The sequence below is a fragment of the Acartia tonsa genome, chromosome 1 (assembly GCF_053477335.1).
Source record: "Acartia tonsa isolate MP-2025a chromosome 1, ASM5347733v1, whole genome shotgun sequence".
In the NCBI taxonomy this organism is placed as follows: domain Eukaryota; kingdom Metazoa; phylum Arthropoda; class Copepoda; order Calanoida; family Acartiidae; genus Acartia; species Acartia tonsa.
Genome location: NC_137260.1, coordinates 61,796,994 through 61,824,686, shown reverse-complemented (window position 1 = coordinate 61,824,686; position 27,693 = coordinate 61,796,994). Strand labels below are relative to the sequence as shown.

General features: G+C 38.2%; 1 protein-coding gene across 1 annotated transcript; it reads right to left on the bottom strand.

Annotated features, from left to right (window-relative positions):
- Nucleotides 1-1,009: 1,009 nt before the first annotated feature.
- Nucleotides 1,010-27,693, bottom strand: LOC145328386 (uncharacterized). Its single transcript, XM_080172027.1, has 16 exons — nt 27,640-27,693; nt 18,090-18,153; nt 17,548-17,622; nt 17,167-17,211; nt 16,251-16,352; nt 16,059-16,128; nt 12,131-12,169; nt 11,657-11,721; nt 11,272-11,326; nt 10,455-10,583; nt 10,159-10,207; nt 5,884-5,960; nt 2,718-2,779; nt 2,348-2,406; nt 1,330-1,413; nt 1,010-1,117 (listed from the first exon to the last, which is right to left on the bottom strand). The coding sequence occupies exons 6-16, from the start codon at nt 16,115-16,117 to the stop codon at nt 1,010-1,012; spliced, it is 786 nt and encodes a 261-aa protein (XP_080028153.1). The 5' UTR covers nt 16,118-16,128; nt 16,251-16,352; nt 17,167-17,211; nt 17,548-17,622; nt 18,090-18,153; nt 27,640-27,693.

The window sequence follows — 27,693 nt, the reverse complement described above, 5'->3', positions numbered from 1 at the left end:
TTTTCGAATGCGCTTCGCGCACCTTTTTGGCAAAATCCTGTGCACGTCACTGATTTTATATCTAAATATTCTTTAATATTGAGAGTGTATCTTTGAGAGGTAGATGAATGTTGTTTGTTTGTTCTACTGTGCTATGCAATGCATTGTATCTTTTTATATTTTTCTTCATTCAAAATATTATTTTTCTAGCTTTCTACATCGATATTTAACTTTAATCTTTCTTTTAGAAATCTTGCTTATCTGAATTTTTTTTTTTTTAAGAACCTGTACATTATAATTCACCTTGTCTATTCCTCTGTCAGCAATTTTACTGGTAATTATAGAAGTTTTCATCCTTATTTCATCTTATTTTTTAAAAGCGAAGCTTTTCTATAATTAGGGTCGGTCCGTCCGTATGTCCGTCCGAGATAGATAGCTTTTTTGTTAATTTAGGCACGTTAGAATTGTCCTATCGATTTCAAACTTTGCATGGTGATTCCTGTAGTAGTTAGGTACGATTTAGAAAGCGTAGCAACTCTATTATTATTACCATTTTAAACATGTTGATATTTCATCTTTTTTAACAACAAATATTTATGTGATCTAATTATCCGTTTAATCTGATTTTTTGTATATTTATTCCTTGGACAACAAAGTACAATATTATAAGCGAAGCAACTCTATAAACAAGTCCTAAAAATGTAAATATGTCTATAAACATTATCCTGTATCAAGCAGTTTTTCAACCAATTTACTTACAATTCTGCTTCGACTCTTACACTTTTATATTCTGATTATTCAGTTCTGACACTATTGTTAATGTTAATGTCCGTTTCTCCTGCCATTTCATTGCTTTTATGGATGTTGTCATCCTTGTTTTCGTTTGTATTTCTGAAATCTCTACAAAATATAAAAAGAAAAACGAAATTACAAAAAAATATATTTATTACTTATTAACTAACATACAAAAAAAGGGCTAACGGCTATAAATATTAATAAATAAGGCAAAATATTATTCAAATATTTTCTATTATAGTACACAATAATCTTTAACTAGATTAAATCCATTTTGAATAGTTACAGAGCTGCTTAACTCTCGTCTTGTATTCATTGTTCCATAGTTTGACAAACCTTCCGCCTAAAATATATATCAAAAATACAAGGATGACAACATCCAGCAAAGTAAATTATAAAGAAGAAACCAAAGATAACGAGAGTATTCTGTAATTCACAGAAAATTGCTCAACCTTTGTAAAGGATAAACAAGCATGACCAACAGACAGACGGACTAAGTAAATTATATGCTGGAAACTCATTTATACAGGGAATTAAAGTGCATCAAAATCTTACTTGATTGAGAATCTGTAGAGCAGAGGATGCTGTATTATTTTGTCTACCACCTGCTACAAGTATTTTTCCATCCAGCATTCCAATCTAAAACAGAAGAAGTTTTTTTTTTAGAAAAAAAGGATAAGACAAATCTAAATTTATCTTAAGTGATTAAAAACAAAATATTCCATTTTGAAATTTAAATTAAGATTCATTTTTCGAGACAACCAATGAAATAACGGGGTTTAAAACTTTGGGAACTAGTGTAATTTACTGAAGGTATCTTATTCATCCAAAATGACGATGAACAAAACTACGCCTTGTGTATGTATATTAAATATATACATTCAAGAATCCCAAAGTTTTTAGGCCAACAAATAAGATAATGTGATTTAAAAACTTTGGGTACCAGTGTAATACCAATGCCTACCCCCACTCTCAATGTATATGACAGATGACCTAAGTTGATTTATTAAGAGAACCCAATATTCTTTTGAACAAACAAATAATATAATGTGATCAAACAACTTTGGGTACCAGTGTAATTCAAAGTCTGGATCTACTGCAGTTCACGGTAAAATATTGCTGGTAAGCAATATTTCCAAAAAATCTATGAATTTTAAAGGCTGCTAGCTGTTAAACGGCTGAACGTACAGATCATACCCGCACACCATTTTAAGCGGCATAAGAAGGCCTACAAATAATCTGGAATAGCCAAGATCCAATTATGCACAGGGAAAGCTTAACCTAAGAAAAAAAACGCGTAAAATAGGCCCTTTTGCTCATTTCTCTGCACTGCGAGATAATTATGCATTATTGATTTATGGCTATTTCAGATTGTTTGTAGGCCTTCTTAGGCCGCTTGAAACAGTGTGCGGGCATGATCTGTATGATCAGCCGTTTGTCAGCTAGCAGCCTTTAAAATTCATAGATTTTTGGAAATATTGCTTAGTAGCAATATTTTACCGTAAACTGCAGTAGATCCCAAGGTCTAATATCCCCATCCTTCCTGGTCATAAGAAACAGACAAAGGTGCTACCTGTGGTAAATGAGAGATGGGAGCTTTGATATCCAATGATTTGTGGGTCACTACACCACCTAAATATATCATCTTTGGTTTTATATCTCCTATAAATCCATATGTAAAAGTAACAGGATGGCTATCTGTGTGTATCTGTGTCTGTCTGTTTGTCTAGCCAACTGCTGGGTCGCTGGTTCTTCTATACATTGAAGTTTATCATTGGTATATGGAAGGATTAATAGTTTTTGGAGAGGATACCTCCAACCACATGAGAGATATATAACAGGGTCGACTTAACCTTATTCCCTTTCCTCAAAAGACCCTAAAGGTCTCTAGGGGCCTAGTATTATAATATGAAGTGGTAAGGTTGTTTGTTTTAAAATATTACCTTTAAGAAATTGTATACTATTTACCAATCTATCTGAAGTACCACCAACCAAAAGAATATCTCTAAATAAAAACAGAAATCTTAAGAGTTAAGATAATTGACGATAAATTGATGTACATCCTGTTTGAGCCAACCAATAAAGAATTGATAAAATCATTCAAAGCCAATTAATACGAAAAAACTATGTCTAGCATCGTATTATATCCATCTTTCTACGAATACAAAAAGGTACAATCACAAGATTAAAACCAGTTTTTTAGGCAATGCATTTGGCACCTCGGGGCTAAAAAAACTGGTTTTATTCTTATAATTGGACATTCTATATCCACGGAAAGCTGTTTATAATACGCTGCGAGAAATAACTATTATAAAACTTTGGAAACTATTCTGATTTACATTCCAATTCATCTCCTTCCAAAAATAGTAAAAAAATCTTTATAACTGTAGTTATACTAAAAGTACAGGGATAAGGGATAGGAAACCTGGCCATTAATTAGGTCCCGGCCTAGATTCTAAAGGGATATTGCAACTATTAAAAATTACTATCAAACTGGCGGACGCTCCCAAGTAGCTATAGCTCTAAACCAATAAGAATCGGCCTGTTTTTAACAACCAATCACCAATTGGCGAAAATTTTAAAAGCAGACAATTCTAGAAAAAATAATGATTTCGTCTGCTACTAAAAAATAAATATAAATGGTGTTAGATCACATTAGCTTAATTATTAAATCTGCTTAGAGTTAAACATTAAAAAAGGGCCATATAGAAAAAACAAAAATAACGGGATTATTTTTTGGAAAGGAGGTAGCTACGAATTTTCATTTGGTAGTTTATAAATTAGATGTTGTATTTTGAATTTTAAAAATCTAATACGGAATTGATACAACACTTTAACCCTAATATATGTACAATACACAATAGAATACAGTACAAATATATCACTACTTAATAGTATCCAAAGAATACTTGATAGAATGTTACCCAAGTGCATATTAATTTATTTATTTTGAATTTTAATTAGCAATGAAATTTTCAAATAAAATTTTTACTCATTAATAAAAATGCAAATAATACAAACTAAAATCTGTCTGAGGGAAACCCAACGATAGCTTTCTGACAGTTAAAATTACCAAAGTAAAAGATAAAAAAATTTTGGGAGAGAAAAAACTTCATTTTAACAAAAGCCATAAATATATAGGTTTATAAAAAGTTATGTTTTTTACTTTAAACTAGCTACCTGAATTTGATTCTATACTTTATCTACACACACACACACAGCTTTTTTATTAGCGTTTTATACGAAGCACTGCGCCATCCCAAAACTGGTATATTAGGCTAGAAATAGGCCTAGGCTTGAAATAGGCCTGAAATAATATTTTCCTACGTTTCCCATCCCTTATCCCTGTAAAAGTATAATAGTAGTAGTATTTTTTAAAATCTGTGTTATTTACCAAAAATATTATTTTTGCCGCTAGATTGTGTTAGTTATGTATTATGTATTATGATAGCTAATTGCAAATTTGTCCGAAGGGCGGCGTTTTTTTTTATATTTGTCGATTTCTCTGGGGAGAACTACAACTACCCTCCCCCAAAATAGTTATAATCCTTCCTAAGACCTATATGAAGCTACTCTGTTAAGGAGAACCCGATCGAATCAGCAGTTAGCGAGATCATTCGGTACAAACATACAGACACAAAAAGACGGACAAACACACATCATGTTACCTTATTATAAGGATAATCTAAATGAGACAAGAAGGTAAAAAATTGCTGACAGTATAAAGAAATAGTAAAAAATTGCATAAAATTTAATAAAATTTTTTTTTGATTTCATACACCAATCCTTTAATATGATGAACTTCTTTTGTCTGCAGTTTGCTAGCTTGCACAAAGTTTTAATTGATTTTCTGCACTTCAAAAATATACTTATCCAGCATTTTTTTTTATCATTTATTGAAGTTTTACAGGTAAAAAATACATTCATGTAGACAAGAATAAAATCATCTACATTAGCGCATAAAAAGTCAAATGACAATTCTTTTTAAATGTAGAAGAAATGAGAAAATATGTTGATAAAATTTTAAGGCTAAGTATAAATTACAATCCAATGTACCTTCTTTCCTGATTTTAATAGAGTAGCCATTCTTATGGACAGAAAAAATCGCTTAAACTTAAAATGCTTTAACTTCACTTTTAAATGCTCCTTCAAAAATATTATTAGAATTAGAAAAAGAATACATCAGCAGAAAATCAGTGGAACTACATAATATCTACTATATACAGTATGCGTTACGAAAAATGACCGGTTTTTAAAATGGTCTAGTCCCCCCTGTAATGAAGTTGTAACTCTATTTTTTGTATGTGTGATCTTTATATACATGTATAATGGTGTTTGTTGCGGTAAATTAGATCAAAGAACATTTTCCGACATTCAGCAGGCTATAAAAGAAGAAATTAAAAATGAAAAAATTCCGACCCTTATTTTTTAAAGTAAATTTTACTTAAGCCGAAAAATCACATAGTAAAATTGAATTAGGCATAGGGGTTGTGTCGAGTTTTATCTTTAGCATAAAATTCTGCTTCCATAAACACCCTACCCGACTTCCTAGCTCTCATACAAGTCATCTGAGCCCAAAAAGTATGTATCAAACCTCAAAATCTATGATTCTTTTGGCTTAACCAAAATTCAATTAAAATACATTAGGGTCGGATTTTTTTCATTTTGAATATTTTCTTTCATAGCCTGCTGAATGTCGGAAAATGTTCTTTGATCTATTTTACCCCAACAAACACCATTATACATGTATATAAAGATCACACATACAAAAAATAGGGTTACAACTTCATTACAGGGGGAGCTAGACCATTTTAAAAACCGGTCATTTTTTGTAACGTATACTGTAGGTATATCTATAATTATATAATATGCTGGGTGAAAATTAATAGGTCCATGGACGTCCAAGCATTTTATTTATTTGGGAGGGGGGGGGGGGGGGGTAAAAGGGAGGATTTTAGAGTTTGAAGTAGAAAAAAAACAATCATTTGTTTCTTTGTTTGCCCTTTTTATAAGGACTGTTAGAACTCTTAGAAATAGGTCATACAATCAATGATTGATAAAAATCATAAGGTGTCCAAATTTTGGGCGCCCCCGTGGCAAAACCTGTACCTGGATTTATCATTAGTTTGAATACATGCTCCATTATTCATACCACCAAAACTTGCGGGGCTTTTCAAAACTCTCCACTACAATAAACAAAAATAAGATTACTATTTAGGTATATAATTAAGTTTTCAGTATTCACTCCAATAATAAATATTTAATGGATAACCTAAAAGTAAGATTAAATAAGTACATGTCTTCTAAACTAGTATTTTCTGAATTATATTATTTCCATAATTATCATTCTTTATTTATACTATTCATGCATAATATTTTTGGTTTTGATATGCATATTATTTATATGCATGCCTGCATATAAATATAATTAATGTATAAGATGTACTATCTTTATAAAAATAACAGGTTCCATGAAAAATAAGAGAAAGAAACCAACAAAATATGGTTTGTAGGATAAAGGACAATATGCTTTATTATAAATTCTTTTTCTTATGCTTCTATTTAATATAAATTGCGGATTTTTTAAATATATACAACTTTCTTTGTCTGTCGATTTTTTTGCAACATAAGACATATCAGCGTTTTATGTAAGTTTCTTGTTTTCTATCATTCGAAATAACTGTTATACTTTTGTCTTTTTTCTTTCTTTTAGCCAATCGTTTTTTATTAACTTTTTATTGATTTTTTGTCAATATACGAGTTTTTTTTGTGTTTAGTTAATTATGGATGTTTTCAGTCATGTTTCTGTACTCCAACCTGGCAAATTCCGTGGTTACTCTTCCATCAATCTATACACATGTAAATATAACCGGCAGACACTGGTTTTGGAAAATAATAAACAAAAGAAAAGAAATAGATAGATACTCTAAAAAAGCCAAAAACTGCAAAATTCTGCATTTTGCATACAATGTGAATATTGGGGAAATAAATGGATGAAGATTAATTTAATATTATTATCCTCCTATATCCCTGTGGAAAGGGTAAATAAGAGCAAATATAATTTATACAGGGTGTTTTATCTTAGGCTTCTCAAGTGGCATTATTTTCAGTGAAACTGGAATTATATATAACGCAAAGTTTAAAATCGATAAGACGATTATATCATGCCCTAATTAAAGATATAACAAGAAATAAAAAAGGGACTTCAATGTAGAAATCTATATTATAATCATAGCCTCATAGGTGCTTTAACTGTAAGTGCCTATCGAGCACTGAAACCTTTGAAATAAATTAAATTATTTATTACTAGGCCCAACACTAGCAGGGGTTTCTAAACCTACAGGGCCAATACCTGGGGTGCCCTAACCGACCCACCTCATTTCAATTTATTTCATAATAAGGGGAACCGCAAAAATATTTGTAGTAATATTTGTACTATCCGCATACATGTGTAAATATTATCTGAGTATACCATGTGTAGCATCCTGTATAATCTGTATATCCGCATACATGTGTAAACATTATCTGAGTATACCATGTGTAGCATCCTGTATAATCTGTATATCCGCATACATGTGTAAATATTATCTGAGTATACCATGTGTAGCACCCTGTATAATCTGTATATCCGCATACATGTGTAAATATTATCTGAGTATACCATGTGTAGCACCCTGTATAATCTGTATATCCGCATACATGTGTAAATATTATCTGAGTATACCATGTGTAGCACCCTGTATAATCTGTATATCCGCATACATGTGTAAATATTATCTGAGTATACCATGTGTAGCACCCTGTATAATCTGTATATCCGCATACATGTGTAAATATTATCTGAGTATACCATGTGTAGCACCCTGTATAATCTGTATATCCGCATACATGTGTAAATATTATCTGAGTATACCATGTGTAGCACCCTGTATAATCTGTATATCCGCATACATGTGTAAATATTATCTGAGTATACCATGTGTAGCACCCTGTATAATCTGTATATCCGCATACATGTGTAAATATTATCTGAGTATACCATGTGTAGCACCCTGTATAATCTGTATATCCGCATACATGTGTAAATATTATCTGAGTATACCATGTGTAGCATCCTGTATAATCTGTATATCCGCATACATGTGTAAATATTATCTGAGTATACCATGTGTAGCATCCTGTATAATCTGTATATCCGCATACATGTGTAAATATTATCTGAGTATACCATGTGTAGCACCCTGTATAATCTGTATATCTGTATACATGTGTAAATATTATCTGAGTATACCATGTGTAGCATCCTGTATAATCTGTATATCCGCATACATGTGTAAATATTATCTGAGTATACCATGTGTAGCACCCTGTATAATCTGTATATCCGCATACATGTGTAAATATTATCTGAGTATACCATGTGTAGCATCCTGTATAATCTGTATATCCGCATACATGTGTAAATATTATCTGAGTATACCATGTGTAGCACCCTGTATAATCTGTATATCTGTATACATGTGTAAATATTATCTGAGTATACCATGTGTAGCACCCTGTATAATCTGTATATCCGCATACATGTGTAAATATTATCTGAGTATACCATGTGTAGCACCCTGTATAATCTGTATATCTGTATACATGTGTAAATATTATCTGAGTATACCATGTGTAGCACCCTGTATAATCTGTATATCCGCATACATGTGTAAATATTATCTGAGTATACCATGTGTAGCATCCTGTATAATCTGTATATCTGTATACATGTGTAAATATTATCTGAGTATACCATGTGTAGCACCCTGTATAATCTGTATATCCGCATACATGTGTAAATATTATCTGAGTATACCATGTGTAGCACCCTGTATAATCTGTATATCTGTATACATGTGTAAATATTATCTGAGTATACCATGTGTAGCACCCTGTATAATCTGTATATCTGTATACATGTGTAAATATTATCTGAGTATACCATGTGTAGCACCCTGTATAATCTGTATATCCGCATACATGTGTAAATATTATCTGAGTATACCATGTGTAGCACCCTGTATAATCTGTATACATGTGTAAATATTATCTGAGTATACCATGTGTAGCACCCTGTATAATCTGTATATCTGTATACATGTGTAAATATTATCTGAGTATACCATGTGTAGCACCCTGTATAATCTGTATATCCGCATACATGTGTAAATATTATCTGAGTATACCATGTGTAGCACCCTGTATAATCTGTATACATGTGTAAATATTATCTGAGTATACCATGTGTAGCACCCTGTATAATCTGTATATCCGCATACATGTGTAAATATTATCTGAGTATACCATGTGTAGCACCCTGTATAATCTGTATATCCGCATACATGTGTAAATATTATCTGAGTATACCATGTGTAGCACCCTGTATAATCTGTATATCCGCATACATGTGTAAATATTATCTGAGTATACCATGTTTAGCACCCTGTATAATCTGTATATCCGCATACATGTGTAAATATTATCTGAGTGTACCATGTCAAAGTAAACAAATATAATTGATTGCGGCATTCTACACAATATACATGGTGGTTTCCTGTACGCATTTGTACGCAAAAGAGGAAATGGTTGAAAGAAAATGAAATAAGAGTTGTATTGTAACTTGAAATAGACAGTTAGGAACATTTTACTGTATCAAAAGATTTAACAACATGTATTCAATATTTATTGGCTTAAAAAATTTACATTCTTTGATTGAATCTTTTTTGACTAGTTCAAATTTGCAGTGTGCAAACTTTTTAACTATATATTATCTTGAGATAAGCAATTTGATTAACATTCCATTTAATGACAGAAAAGATTATCATTGGGGATGTACATAAATTTATTGGCCATTGCCTTCTCCATTGAACTGCTTAAAATGGGGTTTAGTGATTTTAATTTTTTGTCCATATTACTTTAACTCTTCTAAATATTGATATATATCGATCTAATATAAGTACGCTTGAGTGAAAGGAAATATTACCAAACCAATTTGGTTTTGTAAAGACAAAATATACATAAATATATGTATTGGTCATAAAGATGTATAACAAGCATAGCAGTTTTTCGAAGATTCGCAGTAATTTGGAGCTAGGGAATTCTATAATCCGTTCGTCTGTATGTTCGTGTGTCACAATGTATACTTAAGTTTAGTTACACATGGACTTAATTAATCTTGTTAATCAGCTGAAGTTTATACAATTATCACAAAATTTTATATAATGTATGAAGAATCCATGTTCAATTATCAAATCAAAACTTTGCAGGTGGACAATTGAACGTCAGTCAGTCGGACATTTCCTAATTATATATAATGCTGTGCTTACACTAAATCTATAATACCTGATCATGCTTTAAACTGTAGACTTGTATTGTTGTGTACGTCTTATCACTAAAACAAATTTAATAATCTTTATAAAAAGTAACAGGATGTTTGTTTGTCTGTCTGTTTAATTGTACCGAAGGATCTTGCTACCCACTGGGTCAATATTGTTCCTCTACCCTCCCAAGACAAATTGTCCTAAGAAAAATAACCCCCATAAAATAAATTTTCTCAATGCCTTATAAAACTTGTCCCGTTCAGAATTTTAATGGACACATATGCATTTTATCTCTTTTCTTAAATATAAAAGATTGACCTGTAAATAGAGTTAGTGCCCCCACCAATGCTGACAAAGTATCCTAACCACTGAACCCCGCAGGCACCTGCCCGTGGGGCTACCATGCGGGATACCTCCTTCCACCCACCATCAGAGAATATCTGAACCCTAAACATTCATTTCAACATTAGAAATATATTTTCAATTCTTTTATTAAAATAAAAAAGAATTAAAAGAAATTGTTATATGGTATACAGTTATCTATAATACAAAGTAGAACGATGTCTGTCTGTCTGTCCGTCCGTCCGTCCGTCTGTCTGTCTGTCCGTCCGTCCGTCCGTCCGTCCCTTAAGATCTCGGTAGCCACTAAACCGATCGAATTCTACTCTTCAGGGAATATACCTACAGATCCTGTGGTGGTCTTAGGCTATTTTCTTGGGGGGTGGGACACTCCCAACCCCCCCAAAAACAAAAAAAAACTATTTTTTTTCTTCTTTTTTTGTAGGGGATTTCCTTGGTCCTTTTACGTATTTCGCCCAAATTACCTATTGGGGCAAAGCCCCTAGAGGCTAGGAGCGAAGCCGCTAGTACACATAAGCTGACAGAGTTTTTAATTATGTAAAAATACGTCTGTCCTTTACTTTTTGCTAGTGGCTACGCCCCTAAAAGATTCTAGTGGCGGTTTAGGAAATATCATTTCCATTTAACCAAAAAAAAATACCATGTCGATCCAGCGGTTATCGAGATCTTAAGCTACACTCTGCACATATTCAGAGTAACAGGCAGACATCCTGTTACTTCCTATAAAAAGGGTGGTTTAACTTAAATATATCATGTGTAAAATATAAATTCTCACCTATCCAAGGTTTGTAAGGATTGTCCGTTCAAGCCACCAGCTATTAAAAACTTTCCTAAATCATAAAAATATTTTTAAAATGTAATGTATATAATATTTTATTGTGTTCATAAAAATAGAGAATTTAATCCAAAAATTTATGGTCTCCAACTTTTCAATGTGGTTCTATTACTCTTTAGTTTATTAAGAAGTTGGTTATAAAATTGTAGGTCTTCAGATAAGATATCCCTCTCATTATATCTAACAAAATTTTTTGGTGGAGAGGTTTCGTGATATTTTTTTAAAAACAGAAAATCTTTTAAAGTAAATGCCAATAATACAAACTTTATTCTTAAGAATTATTAGAGTTAGAGAGTAGATTTGCACATGTGATGATAATATATACCTTCAATAGTTTGATAAGCAGGATAGGCAGTCTCCCAAAGTAAGCTAGGAAACACTTTCCATATCCTAAGAATATCATATAGGGATAATAAACCTTGTCTATTGTATGAAGATTCTTTAGACGATAAGGTATAAACAAGTTAGTGTTGCATAGTCATGTTATACTAGTTGAAAGTAAGTAAGTTTGTTTTAAAGATGTGATTTCAAGGATGATTAACAAAGGTGTTATAGGAAGACGAAGAAATTACGTCATAAAAAGAGATAAGTGGGAAATAAAACCTTTAAAAAAGAGATGGATAATCCCTCGTTTTTATGACGTTACATACTGATTTTTTGAGGGACTTTCTTCGTCTTCTGTTATATGCTTAAGTTTTCTAAATACAATTTTATATAATAATTTCCCTTTTTTCAAATTTTGTTAGCTTCTCTTTTATGTATTTTGTCATCCTTGTTTTAAAAAGTAAAATTGCTTTACCTTTCTTCAAACAAAAATGCAAAGCAAGTTTTCTGTATCCTAAAAATAAATCAAATAATTATATTAGTAATAAACTTTTTTTCTCAATACAAGAATCAAAGATACCAGCCATGGAACAATACATACAAAGAAATTATATTGGTCCCCAAAGTTATGTTGGCCTACACATGATGGGGACTATTTTAAAAATCTAGATTTGATTGTACAAACAAACAGTGTCCAAGCTTTTCAACTAATAAAAACTGTCTGAGGGTATAGTCCCTTTCGTGGCAACGCCTCTCAGGGGGCGTTTCTTCGTATTTTCACAGTAGCTTTTCTCCTATTTCTAGCCCCTGCGGGGGGCTCTAACCCTACGGGGCCAATTGCCTAGCCCTACTGGGCAATCACCTAACTTAATATAAACTAACCTAACATAAAATAACCTATCGAAGGCCATTGTGAAAATAGGACGAAACGCCCCTTAAGAGGCGTTGCCACGAAATGTACTATACCCATATCTACAGAAGAGGATTTTTTATATACAAATAGTGGTTTGGATAAAGTTTTTCTCGTCCATTGTCTTATCCCTAAAGATCCTTTTGTAGAGATGCTATGCATTCAGTGAATACATGTTTGATTAGGAAACATTGTAATAAATCAAATTATTCGTTTGACTTATTCACACATACTAACATTAATATATATTTGTAGAAAACTTCCTATAACTATATAAAATGACATTTCTGGATGTCATGTCACATTATAAAGTTTTGTACGGCTTATCATATACTAGTGGATCACCCCTAGCCTCTAAGGGCTTCGTCCCAAAGGTATTTGGAAGTACTCCTCTTATAAATTATGGAGGATTTTTATGTTTTGGGGGGTGGGGGTGTCCAACCCCCCGAGAAAATAGCCTCATACCATCCAAAGACCACTTGGTATATTCTCTGAAGAGTAGAATCATATCGGTTTAGAGGTTACCGAGAACTTAAGCTTTAGAAAGATAGACGGACAGACAGACATTACAGATAGCTGCAGATGAAGTATTAAACGACAGCGTATTAACAGCAAGGCTGCGGTGGTTGTGGTGTTCATAAACATGATAGTAAAACTAAAAAGTAGTAGGATTTTTTCAATAGCTAAATAAAGCTTCAGACTATCTAAAATTTATTTGTAAATTAAAATCTTGGTATAGTTTTAGGCTTTTTAACCCTCCCCTCCACGCTTCAAGTATAGAGAAACTTTTGTGCTATGAGCAAAGATAATAATACGAAATAGAACAATTTTTGTTGTACAAATCTTAATAAAGATCCACGTCGATCTCTATTTGATTTCATATATTGCAGAAACTTTGTTAGATGAATCACAAACAAGTTTCATATTCATTGTCACAAATCACAGATTCTATATTAAGCAATGAATATAGAATAATCAGGAAAGGAAAGGACATTGAATTGTAAATTACACTGGTACCCAAAGTTGTATGTATAGCATTATCTTATTGTTGGCATTGATAAAACTAGGGTCGGTCCGGATACTTTTTGGCCGGATATCCGGCTGATTTATAATGCCGGGTATCCGGTTCCGGCCAGATATCTTGCCAACGTTCGATATTCGGCAAATTACCGGATATCCGGCCGGATATTTGACGTCAAAAATCAGCCGGATATCCTGTAACCGGATTGTTTTAATATCCGGTATGCGGCCGGATATTGAAAATGGCCGGATATCCGGCCCAACCCTAGTTTCAACCAACAGTTTTAATCTACTAAAGGGGTAATTTTTATACTCATCATTGGTGATGTGGAGATAAATTTATCGTGTGTTGTCTTATCACTTTTGACACTGAGATCGACAGATCCTTAAATTTTACCTTACATAAAAATTTAAAATTTCCCAAAAGTTTAATTGTGGGTGGACGTGTTTTCGTCACATTTATCTGACATTAAACTTCAAATAAAATTATTACACTTGTATAAATGAAAACAAAACAATCTTTCAGTTGAAATTTTCATAAAAAATAGGATTTTAATATTGCTAGAAATGCTGGAAAGCATTTAATACTTAAAAGTTAAAGGAAGTTATAAAGTTAATAGGTATTATCTCAATATTTCACCTTGATCACAGGAATCACAAAATCATCAAAGAAGTATGTTTCTTTATAGTTATACATTCTTTGGCATAAAAAACTTATCTGAGATTAATATGGTTCAATTTAGACCTTTAAATTCAACAATTTAAATTATTCAATGTGTAAGACTAGAATAAATGTGCATTCTCGAGTTTTAAAAGTTTGCAGATTGATGAGAGGAAAATAAATTAATTCAAATTACACAATTTATTTTCCTGCATTTGTTCAGAGGTGGATTCTTTAAAAAAATGCCTTAGTGGGAAAAATTGTTTTCGTGAAAAATCCTCCAAAATCACATTAAAAATCTACAAAAATTAAACAAAATCATAGAAGGGTTATTAACATATGATTTTGTTAAATTTTTGTAGATTTTTAATGTGATTTTGGAGGATTTTTCACGAAAACAATTTTTCCCCACTAAGCGATTAGTGGGGCAATTCTTTTTTTAAGAATCCACCTCAGGAAGGAAAGGGGGGAGGAGTTAGGACATTTCTTCAGAAGAAAATGTCTTTCAAATATTGAATCTTCGTGGTTTAAATTATTGAATCGACCTATTACTTGTATCGTTAACTTGTCTTATTTAATTAAACATTTTTTAAACTGTGTTGGCTTTTTTAAAACCTATTAAATTGATTAAGATTTTGGGTACTACGAAAATGATTATGTTTTAGCTTTCGGCATGGTTTCAGGCTATTCTATTTTTTAATTCAAGGCTTTCGATCGGTGGTAGGCTATTTTCTGCCCGATAAAATACAGGGCTCCGTAATGATATTGGAATTATTATTTGCAACAATTAATATAATATTACTTTGATGTTGCACCAGATTTTAATTTACTCTAATATAGTGATACTAGCAGCTGGGCAAATAACGATACCCCACAATTACACCCTTTACCCTTCCTCTCCTTTCCAACTGGATGAACGAACTGATCAATACATGAGGTCCATGTAACCTACATTTTCCCCTGTCAATATATCCACGCATATTCTAGATCCATTTTTGTAGCTCATTTTATGTAAAACTAGGATGACAACATCCATAAAAGCGAAGCTCTGAAAAGATAGCACAAACGGACAATAACACTTGTATAGTGTCAGAACTGAATAATCAGAATACAAATAAATAAGAGTCAAAGCAAAATTGTGAGTAAATTGGTTGAAAAACTGCTTGATACAGGATAATGTTTATGGACATACTTAGGTACATTTTTAGGACTTGATTATATAGTTGCTTTGCTTATGATATTGTACTTTGTTGTCCCATGAATCAGTATACCAAAAATGGTAATGATTATAGAGTTGCTACGCTTTCTAAATCATACTTTACTACTACAGGAATCACCATGCAAAGTTTGAAATCGATAGGACAATTCTAACATGCCTAAATTAACGAAAAAAGCTATCTGTCTCAGACGTACGGACGTACAGACCGACCCTACTTATAGAAAAGCTTCGCTTTTAGAGATACTTGCTGGTACCTTACTCGCTGAAATACTTTATAGTTATTGTACAAATTTAATTTCGTCGTGTTCATTAGTTACACTCAGGGAATAAGGGACAAGACAATAGACAATATACTTATCCTCCTACTTTAAAAGCTACACTTTGAAGAATAATCATGTCGGTACATCAGTTAGCGAGATCCTTTACTACAAGCAGACATTTTGGGAGGTTTGGAGATTGTACGTGTTTGGCTTCTTGGCTTCCCCCCGGCCCCAGCTACTGCTAGAAGGTGGATCCGCAACGTAGACACGGCAAACATAGGATCCAAGAGGAGAGACAGACAGACACCCTGATACTTTAAAATAATGATTTACCTTCCAGTGTTATCCATACCCCCACAGTAGATTAGAAACTCTCTCTCAAAACTCAACATTCCATATTCTTCTACAAATATACAAAGATAGTTAATAGTATCACATCTCATCGTTTTATAGACAGCTTTCTGCGGATATTAAAAAGAAAAAAATTAGTTTAAAACCAGGCCGAAAACTTTTAAAAATACATACCCGGATAAATCTGATTTAAGTTGACTGTGATTACTGAGCTGGCACCAGCGTAGCGCCCTTCTGGCAGGTCAGGTATACTTCCAGGTTTACAGATACCATTTTCTAAAATAGGATTAAAAAAAGTTTCCACCTTTCAAGTGCCTATCAAGCAAGGCCTTAACCCCACCTCCCCTCCCCTACCCAGCTTTTTTATAGTTAGGGTCGGTCCGTCCGTACCTCCGTCCGAGATATATAGCTTATTAGATAGAATTTAGGCATGTTAGAATTGTCCTATCAATTTCAAACTTTGCATGGTGATTCCTGTAGTGTTAGGTACGATTTAGAAAGCGTAGCAACTCTATAATCATTACCAGAATGTCCGTACGTCCATTTTAAACATGTTGATTTTTCTACTTTTTAACAACAAATTTTTATGTGATCTAATTATCCGTTTACAATATTATAAGCGAAGCAACTCTATAATCAAGTCCTAAAAATGTAATTATGTCCATAAACATTATCCTGTATCAAGCAGTTTTTCAACAAAACATAAAATTTTGCTTCGACTCGCATTCTTTTATATTCTGATTATTCAGTTCTGACACTATACAAGTGTTAATGTCCGTTTGTTCTACCGTTTCAGTGGTTCGCTTTTATGGATGTTGTCATCCTTGTTTTGTTTGGGATTATGTAGAAAAGGCGTGATTTCTCTGCCCAATCAGTGTGGAGGCAACTAACCCTACGGGAACTAATACCTATGCTCTACTAACCTACCCATTACCCAATATAACCTAACCTAACCTGACCAAGGAAATAAATAAACAGAAGAAATTAAACTATTCTATTATTTCAAACTAATGGAGAGATGGTTTCTGTGATAGACTAAGAAATTTTAGGGTAACGCAACAAAATTAAGTTCTTATAATGTGTTTAATACCTGTTATAACTTCAATGCTTTTGTTTTGTATTCCATCAATTCCTCCTAATACAAAGATATTTAATATACAATATATGCTAGAAAGTAGTAGGATGTTTATCTGTCTGTTAAGCCATGAACACTTTTTATTAAAGCCATTTAGTGGACAACATAAACTTTTAAAATTACATATATCGTCGAAAGAATGTCATTAGTGGTGCTTTCCTACAAAGTGCTCTTCGAGCATTGAACTCCCACCCCCCTTCCTATTTTTAACATTGAAAACTTACTTATCAATACAAATAAACCACTGATTGGTATTCTAATATTAGATGCTTTGCGGTGCCATAAACCTGTATCCAATATAACTTAACCTAACCTAATGATAATAAAAAGAATTACCTATTAATACAAATATACTGCTTGCAGGTGTCTTTAGTGTAGATAAAACATACACTATAAAACCTAACAGACCACCTGAATAAAGTTTTGTTGAATATAATAATGATAATTAGATAATGTATATTTATAAGCTTGAAAACGTTGCTACTCTATAATCATAATAAATATGGCTGTACGTTTATTTTAACCAGATATTATTCAAGTGCTGCTTTTCATTAAAGCTTATCGCGCAATGAACCCCTCTTTCCTTTCAATTTTAATAACAAATTAAGGGGGAGAGTATTTTTTCCTATGCTTAATTACTACGGGGTTCCTAACCCTGCAGGGCATAAGCTTGCAGTGCTCTTACCCCACTGCGTAACCCAGTACCCAATAAAGGATAACTTAAAGTAATAATCAATCAAACTAAAAAAAAAGCTACCCACCCCCTGTTTTATTTCCAAAATATGGAGGGGTGTGTTCTGTGCTATTGACCCTACATCTAATTTATTATGCTACGCTTTTATGGATGTTGTTATCTTTGTTCAATAAGCAAAGCTTACCTGTTAAAACTAATAATGAAATTAAAAGGACCAATAGTGTATTTCTCTTTGAATTTATCTCAACCTAAGAAGTAGAGAGGTTACCATATAAGTATATTTGGCTGTCAGTCTGGTTTTTGATCGGTAATGATATAAGCAATACTGTCAGATTAGGACATTGAACTGTAAATTATGCTTGAACCCAAATACCAAAGAAATTAAAGCATTTTTTCGACCATTACTTTTGATTTACAGATATAAAATTGTTTTTATCATCCTTGGGAATGTACTCAAATTTATCTTCCATTGTCTTTTTCCTTTAGATCCCTGTATTTTCCAGGGATAAGGGATAGGAAACCTGGCCATAAATTAGGTCTCGGCCTGGTTTTGAAAGGGATCATGCAACTTTTACCATTTGCCTAATTTAATGACCTTACTGGCGGACGGCTCATATTGGCTACCGCTCTAAACCAATAGTGTTCTGTGATTTGGGCTTGTTTTGTATCAACCAATCAACAATTGACGGAGCCAATTGGTGATTGGTTGATACAAAACAAGCCCAAATCACAGATGGCGGAAATTTTACAAGCAGACAATTCTAGAAAAAATAATGATTTCGTCTGCTACGAAAAAATAAATATAAATGGTGTTAGTGTGGTAAGCCGAACGTGTCAGCTCACAGGGTTGCGAGTTCGAATCCAACGAGCCTTAGCCTTGAATTATTCTACCAAAACAAACTAGCAGGATTTAGTCATACAGAAATTATATATTTAACTGAATAATATTTACAATGAATGTTTACTATTTATATACAACAGATTATAACAATGGTTAGGTTTGAAGGGGGTGTGGGGCACAAGGGCTTAGCCCCACGGTGGTAGACAGGCTGAGGGGGCAGCTGTGGTAAAAGGGGAGGCAGCGCCTCCCGGTTATATAATTGCGTGAGGGGCGTGTGATAGCTGCGTGTTCGTGCCCCTCCCCATATTTAGGCAGGCCAGTTTGACCGCTGGATAGCGGGGTCACCGTCGGTCATGAGGTGCATGGTGATATAATGGGGATAAGTGCAGAGGGCTTGTTGTGATAAGTCACAGCGTAGCAATTCTGTAAACTGCCCGTCCGTCTGGTTGTCGTATTACCACAACCTCCCCTTCAAGGGTTGCGGGGCTCTCGAGCCACCAGGCCTTGAACCTGGGGATACGACAACCTATGTCTGCGCAGGACAGGCTCTTCCTGGGGCACAGCTCGGTGGAGGAAAGCTCTGGCTATACAGGCTCCGCGGGACACTCGCTGCTCTGTCTGGCTGTGGTTGGATATCAGCATTGTCAACTCCCGGTTGGCTTCCAGCCGTGGGTTAGCGACGGCCAAGCCCCGTCGCTGGAAATTTTGCCTCGTCTGCAGGACTAACTCTGTCTCGGCGGGTAACTGGACACGGAGGCCTAGGCCAACTCTGGAGGCTCCCAAGGGGGGAATAACGATGGAGGAAGGCGCATAAAACTCCATGGGGGCGCCTGCTTGGTCCAGGTTACTTGGCCTCCTAGCTCCTACTCGGATGGGGATGGCTGTCATCAACAGGGGGCACATTGCTTCAGCTTCGTCCTCTGGGGCTGCCTCTTCCATCGCAGTGGCCGCCTCTCCTCCTACAGGCTCGCTGCTGGCCGGCAGGTTCTCCATGTCAGTATCAGGGTTCCAGATGGCATCTCTGGGTGGCTCTGGAGCTGGCGGCGGCGGCGGTGGTTCGTTGGGTTGATGCTGCAGGTTCTCTTCTACCGGGTCACGATCCTGGCCGCTAGGCTGTGGGGCGGCGGCGGCTGGCTGGTACACTGGGAACTGTCCTGGGTCACTAGCTGGCGGCGCCGCAGCTCCGGCAGGCAGCTCGGTGGCATCCTCGTCGCCGTCCAGGTCGCCTTGAATGTCTGTTGGAATCTGATGGGCAGTTACATCTCCAGTGTATTTGCGCAGTCGGCCTACATGCGCGGTGACTTCCGAGATCCTGGCTGTTGGAGAGGCAGGTTTGATGACATAATGGATGTCTGTAGCTTGCCGCACTATCTTCCAGGGGCCAGTCCACCTCTTGGTAATCTTGGCTGCCTTCCCTGGCACCAGGCGGGGGGCCAGGTACCAGACCAAGTCTCCAACCTCGTACTTGGCCGTGCCTTCGTAGGCGGCCGCGCTCCTCCGGATGGTTCCCTCCTCTCGCTGCTGGATGGCGTCATACACGGCATGGTAGCGTTGCAGGAGAGCTTGGACGTTGGCTGGAACCGAGGCATACTCTGTGTCTGGCAGCCGGAGCACCATGTCCACCGGAAGTTTGGCCTCTCTCCCAAAGTAGGCCAGGAACGGGGTCACGCCCGTGGATCTGCAGGCCTTGGTGTTGTAGGCGAAGGCAATGGCAGGCAAGTGTGGCTCCCAGTTGTTGTCGTCTCTGTCTAGGAACAGACGCATGCCTGTGTTGAGCGTCCGATGGAACCTTTCCACTCGGTTGGACTGCGGGTTGTAGGGCGGTGGATGTGTCAGGCCAATCTCAAGCTTAGAGGCCAGCTCCTTGAATACCTGGCCGGTAAACTCCATCCCGTTGTCGGAATGGATCTTCAGGGGGCATCCGAACGTGGCCAGGTGGCGGTGCAGCAGAGCTTCAGCCACCGTGAGGGTGCGCTTGTTGGGGATGGCGTAGAGGCTGACAAACCGGCTGAACCCATCCTGACAGGTGAGGATATAGCGATTTCCAGCTGGGGTCTCTGGCAGCGGCCCCACCAGGTCAATAAACAGGACTTGCTGTGGATACCCCTGGCGGGAGGGCACATGTATTCCTAACTTCAACCTTTCCTTGGTAACCTTCTGGACACACTCCGGGCAAGTCTGAACCATCAGGCGGACGTCACGGGACAGGTTGGGCCACCAGAAATGCATGGCGATGCGGGCAATAGTAGCGTCCATTCCAAAGTGCCCGGCCATGGGGGTCCCATGGGCTAAAAAGAACGCGTCCTGCTGGAGGGCCGAAGGCAGCAGGTATCTTGTTCTTTCTCCTGTCAGGGTCTGGTCAGTGGTGGTGAGGCAGCCATGCTCGTCAAGTCCCAGGGCTGCGAAGCGGCTGGCGTACTGCTGCTCGTCTCGTTCCTTGCCGCGCAGCTCAGCCTTAGTTGGGGCTTTGCCGCTCGGATGGGGGCTTGGCGGAACTTGTCCTTGAGCTGTAGCAGCTGGGCTTCCATCTCAGGCGTCCAGGCCAGGGTCTTGGCCGTTTTCTGCCGATTCATCTCGTAGGTGAGGTCGGCATACTCTGGGATGAACAGGCGGTAGTATCCAAAGAACCCCAGGAGCGCCAGTAATTCCTTGGGGGTGCTGGGGGCCGGCCAGTCCAGGATACGGTCAATATAATCCTCTTGCATGGCTATCCCCTCACGGCTGAGGGTGTGGCCCAGATAATCCACCTTGGCTCGAAACAGCTTGGTCTTGGCTGGCTTGAGGCGGATTCCTCCCCTGCGGTGGGCTTCCAAGACTTCCCGGAGCCTAGCCAGGTGGGCCCAGGTATCCTGGTGAAAGGTCAGGACGTCGTCAAGATATGACTGGAGGTTGGCCGTACCTAATGGGTTTAGGACCCCTGCAATAAATCTGGAGTAGACAGACGGTGCCGTAGCAAGGCCAAAGGGCATCCTTTTCCATTGGTACAAGCCCCTGGGGGTGGTGAAGGCGGTGCAGGGCCGGCTGTCCTCGGACACACGGATGGTGTAGTACGCGGCCACCGCGTCTAAGGCACTATAGACGCGGTGTCCTCCCGCTCGCTCTACCAACTGCTGGATCCTGGGCAAAGGGTAGCTATCCAGTTCCAGGCACTTGTTGAGGGCTCTGTAGTCGACGGCCCAGCGGGTGCTCCCGTCCTTCTTCTTGATGGGCACCAGGGGGCTACTCCAGGCGGAGTCTGAAGGCTCTATGACTCCCTCTTGTAGCCAGGTGTCCAGTTGCTTCTCCAGCTCAGCCTCCTGCCGCGGGTTCAGATCCCTAAATCTCTGGCGGATCGGCTGGGTCCCTGGTTTGAGGCGCAGCTGCAGCTCTACTACGTCAGTGCAGCCAGGGGTAGAGTTGGAGAAGACGTCCCTGTACTCTGATAACATGGTCCAGACCTCCTTCTTGAGCAGGGGGTCCTTGCGCAGGAACTCGTTCTCCTCCATCTCAAGGGCCTCCCACAGCTCCTGCATATCTGGGGGCTCAACAGGCTCTAAAATGTCAGGCTTGACCAGCTCCCCAGCCACGGGGAGGCCAGCGTCCAGCAGGAGGGGCGTCTCCCCTTCATTTACCACCAGCACTCGAAACACGCTGGCGGAGCCAGGCCTGTGGGCATACAGGCCTTCTGGGATGACAAGATCCTCCCCAAACCTCTGTTCTGGGGCAGCTAGTTGGATGGCATCCTTAGTACGGTGCCCCACTAATTCAACAGGGACAGCCATGACGCCGCGGCCAGGCAAGACCACCTGCTTGGCCGTGCGAAGTTGGGGTGGTTGGCCATCAGTTGGAGTGACAGCGCTTAGCCTATACGTGGCTGGCGCGGGGTCAGCTTCGGCTCCGGGTCCCACCGGCCGCGACTTGACGGGCTCGGCCTCGGGAGGGGCTAGCGTGTCGGAGCCAGGTGTGGCTCCGAGGGCGTCCGGCCACGATTTGACGGGCTCGGCGCTGGGAGAGGCCGGGGCGCTGGGACCAGCCTGGGCTCCGTGGGCGTCCGGCCGCGACTTGACGGGCTCGGCGCTAGGAGAGGCTGAGTCAGCGGAGCCATGCGTGGCTCCGGAGGCGGCCGGCCACGACTTGACGGGCACGGCGCCGGGAGAGGCTGATTCCTGGGAGTTGCGTGTGGCTCCGGGTGCATCAGACCGCGACTTGACGGGTCTGGACTCGGACTCGGCTGGCTGAATGGCTGGGGGTCCCAGGTAGAGGGGGCCAGGTGGACACGGCTGGCCGTTGATGAAGGTGTCGGCGGAGAAGATCGGTTCTGGAGGGCTGGCAATCTCAGGAAACGTCGTTGGCAGGTTCTCCAGCGGCACCTTGGGCACTTGGGGCAACCCCATGGCTAGCAGGTTGGTCCCCCTATGGGCGTTTAGTGCAGTGTCCACTAGGGTTGGGCCGGATACTTTTTTGGCCGGATACCGGATACCGGATATCCGGCTTATTTCAAACGCCGGATATCCGGTAACCGGCCGGATATCCGGCTAACGCCGGATATCCGGCAAATATCCGGTTATCCGGCAAAATTACCGGATATCCGGCCGGATAACCGGCCAAATTACCAGATACTAAAGTAGCAAAAAAAAATTTCTTCAGAAATCTTTTATAAATTTACATAAAGTTAAACTTGTTCAGAAAAAATGTTCTTCTAGCTTCAATAATAAGAAAATTATAGCCATTTAAAATTTTAAAAAGCAGAGATTTTTGGTGTAAAGTATAAAAAATTATAGAGCCGGATATCCAGCCGGATAGTTTCAATATCCGGTATCCGGCCGGATATTGAAAATGGCCGGATATCCGGCCGGATATCCGGCCACACCGGATATCCGGCCCAACCCTAGTGTCCACCCAGTGCGTGCCTTTCTCGACCACACGCGGCTGCTCTGGCAGTGGGCCTGGCAGAGGCCCCTCGTAACTCAACTCTCTCTCGGCGGTCTCCCGGTCGATGGGGACGCCACGGAGTGGGATGAACTCCCCACGCACCCACAAGCAGGGGGGTTGCATGTCGAAACAGAGCCTAGTTCCGAACTCCTTGAGAAAATACCCTCCTAGGTTCAGAGGGTGTGAGAGATTCCGTACCACAGTCACGTGGTACAGATGGAGTATAAGGGTGTGTGAAACTGCCATATATAATTCTTTTAATTTTCCTATTACCTGGAGGGGCTGGCCTTCCTCGTTAGCAGTCAGGATTTGGGTGTTGTCTGGAATCAACATGCGTTGCACGCCCATTGCGTGCATGAGGTGTTCAGAAATTACAGCAGACCCTGGTACACGGTTGCCAGAATCGACCATGGCATCAACCTGTACGTGCTGGGCAGGGTCAGGAGTGGGAAACCTCACCCTGATATGGCAGGGGAAGTGGAGGTCCTGCCCTTGAGACAAGGGGGCCTCCCGTTCGGCTGGGGTTGGCAGAAACTTCGGTGGTGGCCGAACCGCAGCTATGGTAGTATCGCTTACCATGGTGGCTTAGACTGTAGCTTCGAATCACTAGAGCTTATCAATTATCACTGGGTCAACAATTTTATATTTCTTTTTATCACTTGGTTGACATTTATACACACTTATGTGTTGTTATCACTAGGAGCTCTAGGTGTGATTCTGGAAGCACTGGCAGCAGGGAATGTCCGTCCTGCAAGGTTCAGAGGGGTGACGGCGGCAGGGAATGTCCCGTCCTGCAGCGCCGCTGGTTCGAATCCCGAAAGATGACGGCAGGGAATGGCCCGTCCTGCAGCGCCTCGGGTTCGAATCCTGGAAGGCAGCGGCAGGGAATGTCCCGTCCTGCCGTGCCTGTGGCTCAAATTCTGCTATCCGTCGCAGTGGTAGGCCTTACTTGTGTGCTGAAGCTTCGCAGCCACACATTGCCTTCTCAGGGAGACCAGCACCTAGCTGTCCGTCTCGTAGGTTTGGCCTGGGTGTCCTGGGGCTTGTCCCAGCTACACTTGCCAATTTAGACTCAGTTTTGTAGCCGTTTGAGCTAAATTATCCGATTACCGTGGCTGCGCACCTAGCGCTACTCCTACACGGTACGGAAAAAGCGCCGTAACTGGCGCTTTTAGCAGGCTAAATCTGCTTGCCGTAGGCCAAAGGCCCACATATTGCGTTCAAAATGATGGAAATTCGACCTAAAAAGGCCAACTCACAGGTCAGTTGGCTTCTCAGTTGGCGGCTGACTGTTCCCTTACTTGCCAAAGGGTCCAATCAGAGGTAGAATAGGCTAATTTCTGTAAGGCTCGATTGAAACATGCTGACACCAAGATGTGGTAAGCCGAACGTTTCAGCTCACAGGGTTGCGAGTGCGAATCCAACGAGCCTTAGCCTTGAATTATTCTACCAAAACAAACTAGCAGGATTTAGTCATACAGAAATTATATATTTAACTGAATAATATTTACAATGAATGTTTACTATTTATATACAACAGATTATAACAATGGTTAGGTTTGAAGGGGGTGTGGGGCACAAGGGCTTAGCCCCACGGTGGTAGACAGGCTGAGGGGGCAGCTGTGGTAAAAGGGGAGGCAGCGCCTCCCGGTTATATAATTGTGTGAGGGGCGCGTGATAGCTGCGTGTTCGTGCCCCTCCCCATATTTAGGCAGGCCAGTTTGACTGCTGGATAGCGGGGTCACCGTCGGTCATGAGGTGCATGGTGATATAATGGGGATTAGTGCAGAGGGCTTGTTGTGATAAGTCACAGCGTAGCAATTCTGTAAACTGCCCGTCCGTCTGGTTGTCGTATTACCACATTAGATCACATTAGTTTAATTATTAAATCTGCTTAGAGTTAAACATTAAAAAAGGGCCACATAGAAAAAACAAAAATAACGGGATTATTTTTTTGGAAAGAAGGTAGCTACGAATTTTCATTTGGTAGTTTATAAATTAGATGTTGTATTTTGCATTTTAAAAATTTAATACGGAGTTGATACAACACCTTAACCCTAATTTTTGTACAATACAACACAGTACAGATATATCATTACATTATATCCAGTATAGTATCCAAAGAACTTGATAGAATGTTACCCAAGTGCATATTTATTTATTTATTTTGAATTTTAATTAGCAATGAAATTTTCAAATAAAATTTTTACTCATTAATAAAAATGCAAATAATACAAACTAAAATCTGTCTGAGGGAAACCCAACGATAGCTTTCTGACAGTTCAAATTACCAAAGTAAAAGATAAAAAGTTTTGGGAGAGAAAAAACTTCATTTTAACAAAAGCCATTAATATATAGGTTTATAAAAAGTTATGTTTTTTACTTTAAACTAGCTACCTGAATTTGATTCTATACTTTATCTACACACACACACACACAGCTTTTTCATTAGCATTTTATACGAACCACTGCGCTATCCCAAAACTGGTTTATTAGGCTAGAAATAGGCCTAGGCTTGAAATAGGCCTGAAATAATATTTTCCTACGTTTCCCATCCCTTATCCCTGGTATTTTCTATTTTTATGGACGTGATTCTATTCACAACATAGTACAAACTGTATTACATATACTATACAATAAACGTATAAATATCTTAATAAGATTTTATGACAGGCATCTTCAGGGTCTAATATTGTACAGCACATATCAAGTACATATGGGTTTTCTAGAGTTAAACATGCATTGTACAGGGTGTTTAGGACAATAGTATTGCTGAATATAACCCACTTGCCATTGACAGAAATTAATAATCTATATCTTAATTTCTTTATTGGGTTGTGGCAATTTGGATAAGAAAAAAATATTTGGCGATTTTCAACAAATTATGCCTTAAAAACCGGTTTTTCCAAAGTACCTATTTTTGGATGATTTTTGGATCATGACCAATTTAAACATTCTCGGACTACTGAGTATCTATCATCCCTTATGAATGTCTCATAAAAGCTTATGCATAATATCTTTATCAACCTAATTATTGGTATTTGGCGCAGCAACTATTTAAGAAGGATATATTTTAAAAACATAAAACATAACCATAAATCCCATGAAATTTAAATAGCATCTCGAACGCTTCGTTGACTGTTAAACGGTGATGACAAATAAACAGTACTACAAAGATGTATGCAAGTTTTAAAAGTACAAGGGCAAATGTTTCTTAAAGTTTACTTAATATTTTTTTCTCGTATTCATTCGAATCCGGTGGATAGGAACCGGTTCTCATCCATATGAAAAAATTATGTCTAGCATCGAATTATATCCAGCTTTCTACGAATATAAAAATGTACAATCATAAGATTAAAACCAGTTTTTTTAAATCTTATAATTTTTTTAGCCCGTGCCTTCGGCACCTCGGGGCTAAAATACTGGTTTTAATCTTATAATTGTTCATTCTATATCCGCGGAAAGCCGTTTATAATACGATGAAAGAAATAACTATTATAAACTTTTATACATGCTTGAAAAAATATACACATAATTTTACTGTACAAAATTGGACCCTGAATTTGCCGGTCACCATTATTGCTATAATATATTATACTGAACAAGTTTACGTATTGTCCGTTCATCGCCCTGAATTACAGAGGTGTTCTTGTTTTATGAATATTTCATTAGCATATGGATATTAACGTAAAAAACAAGAATATGTTTTTCCAAAATAGCAAAACTAATGCTTAAATCAGAGAGGGAGGGGACATTGGACTTGTACCCAAAGTTTTATTTCTCTCATCTGTCGACTTATATAAAGTTCTAATGTTCCAACTTTTTAACCATTAATCTCAATCTACTGAAGTTGCCATTTAGTTTTTCATAATTGAACAGTGTACATTAACTTATCATCCATTGCCTTATCTCTTAAGATCCCTTAATAGAAGGACAGACTTACAGACAAAGCAAATTATAGAGTAGCTATGGATCTAATTACCAATGGACCCAATTTGCCAACCAATTTCTTCTTTTTATTATTCGTTATTGGTTC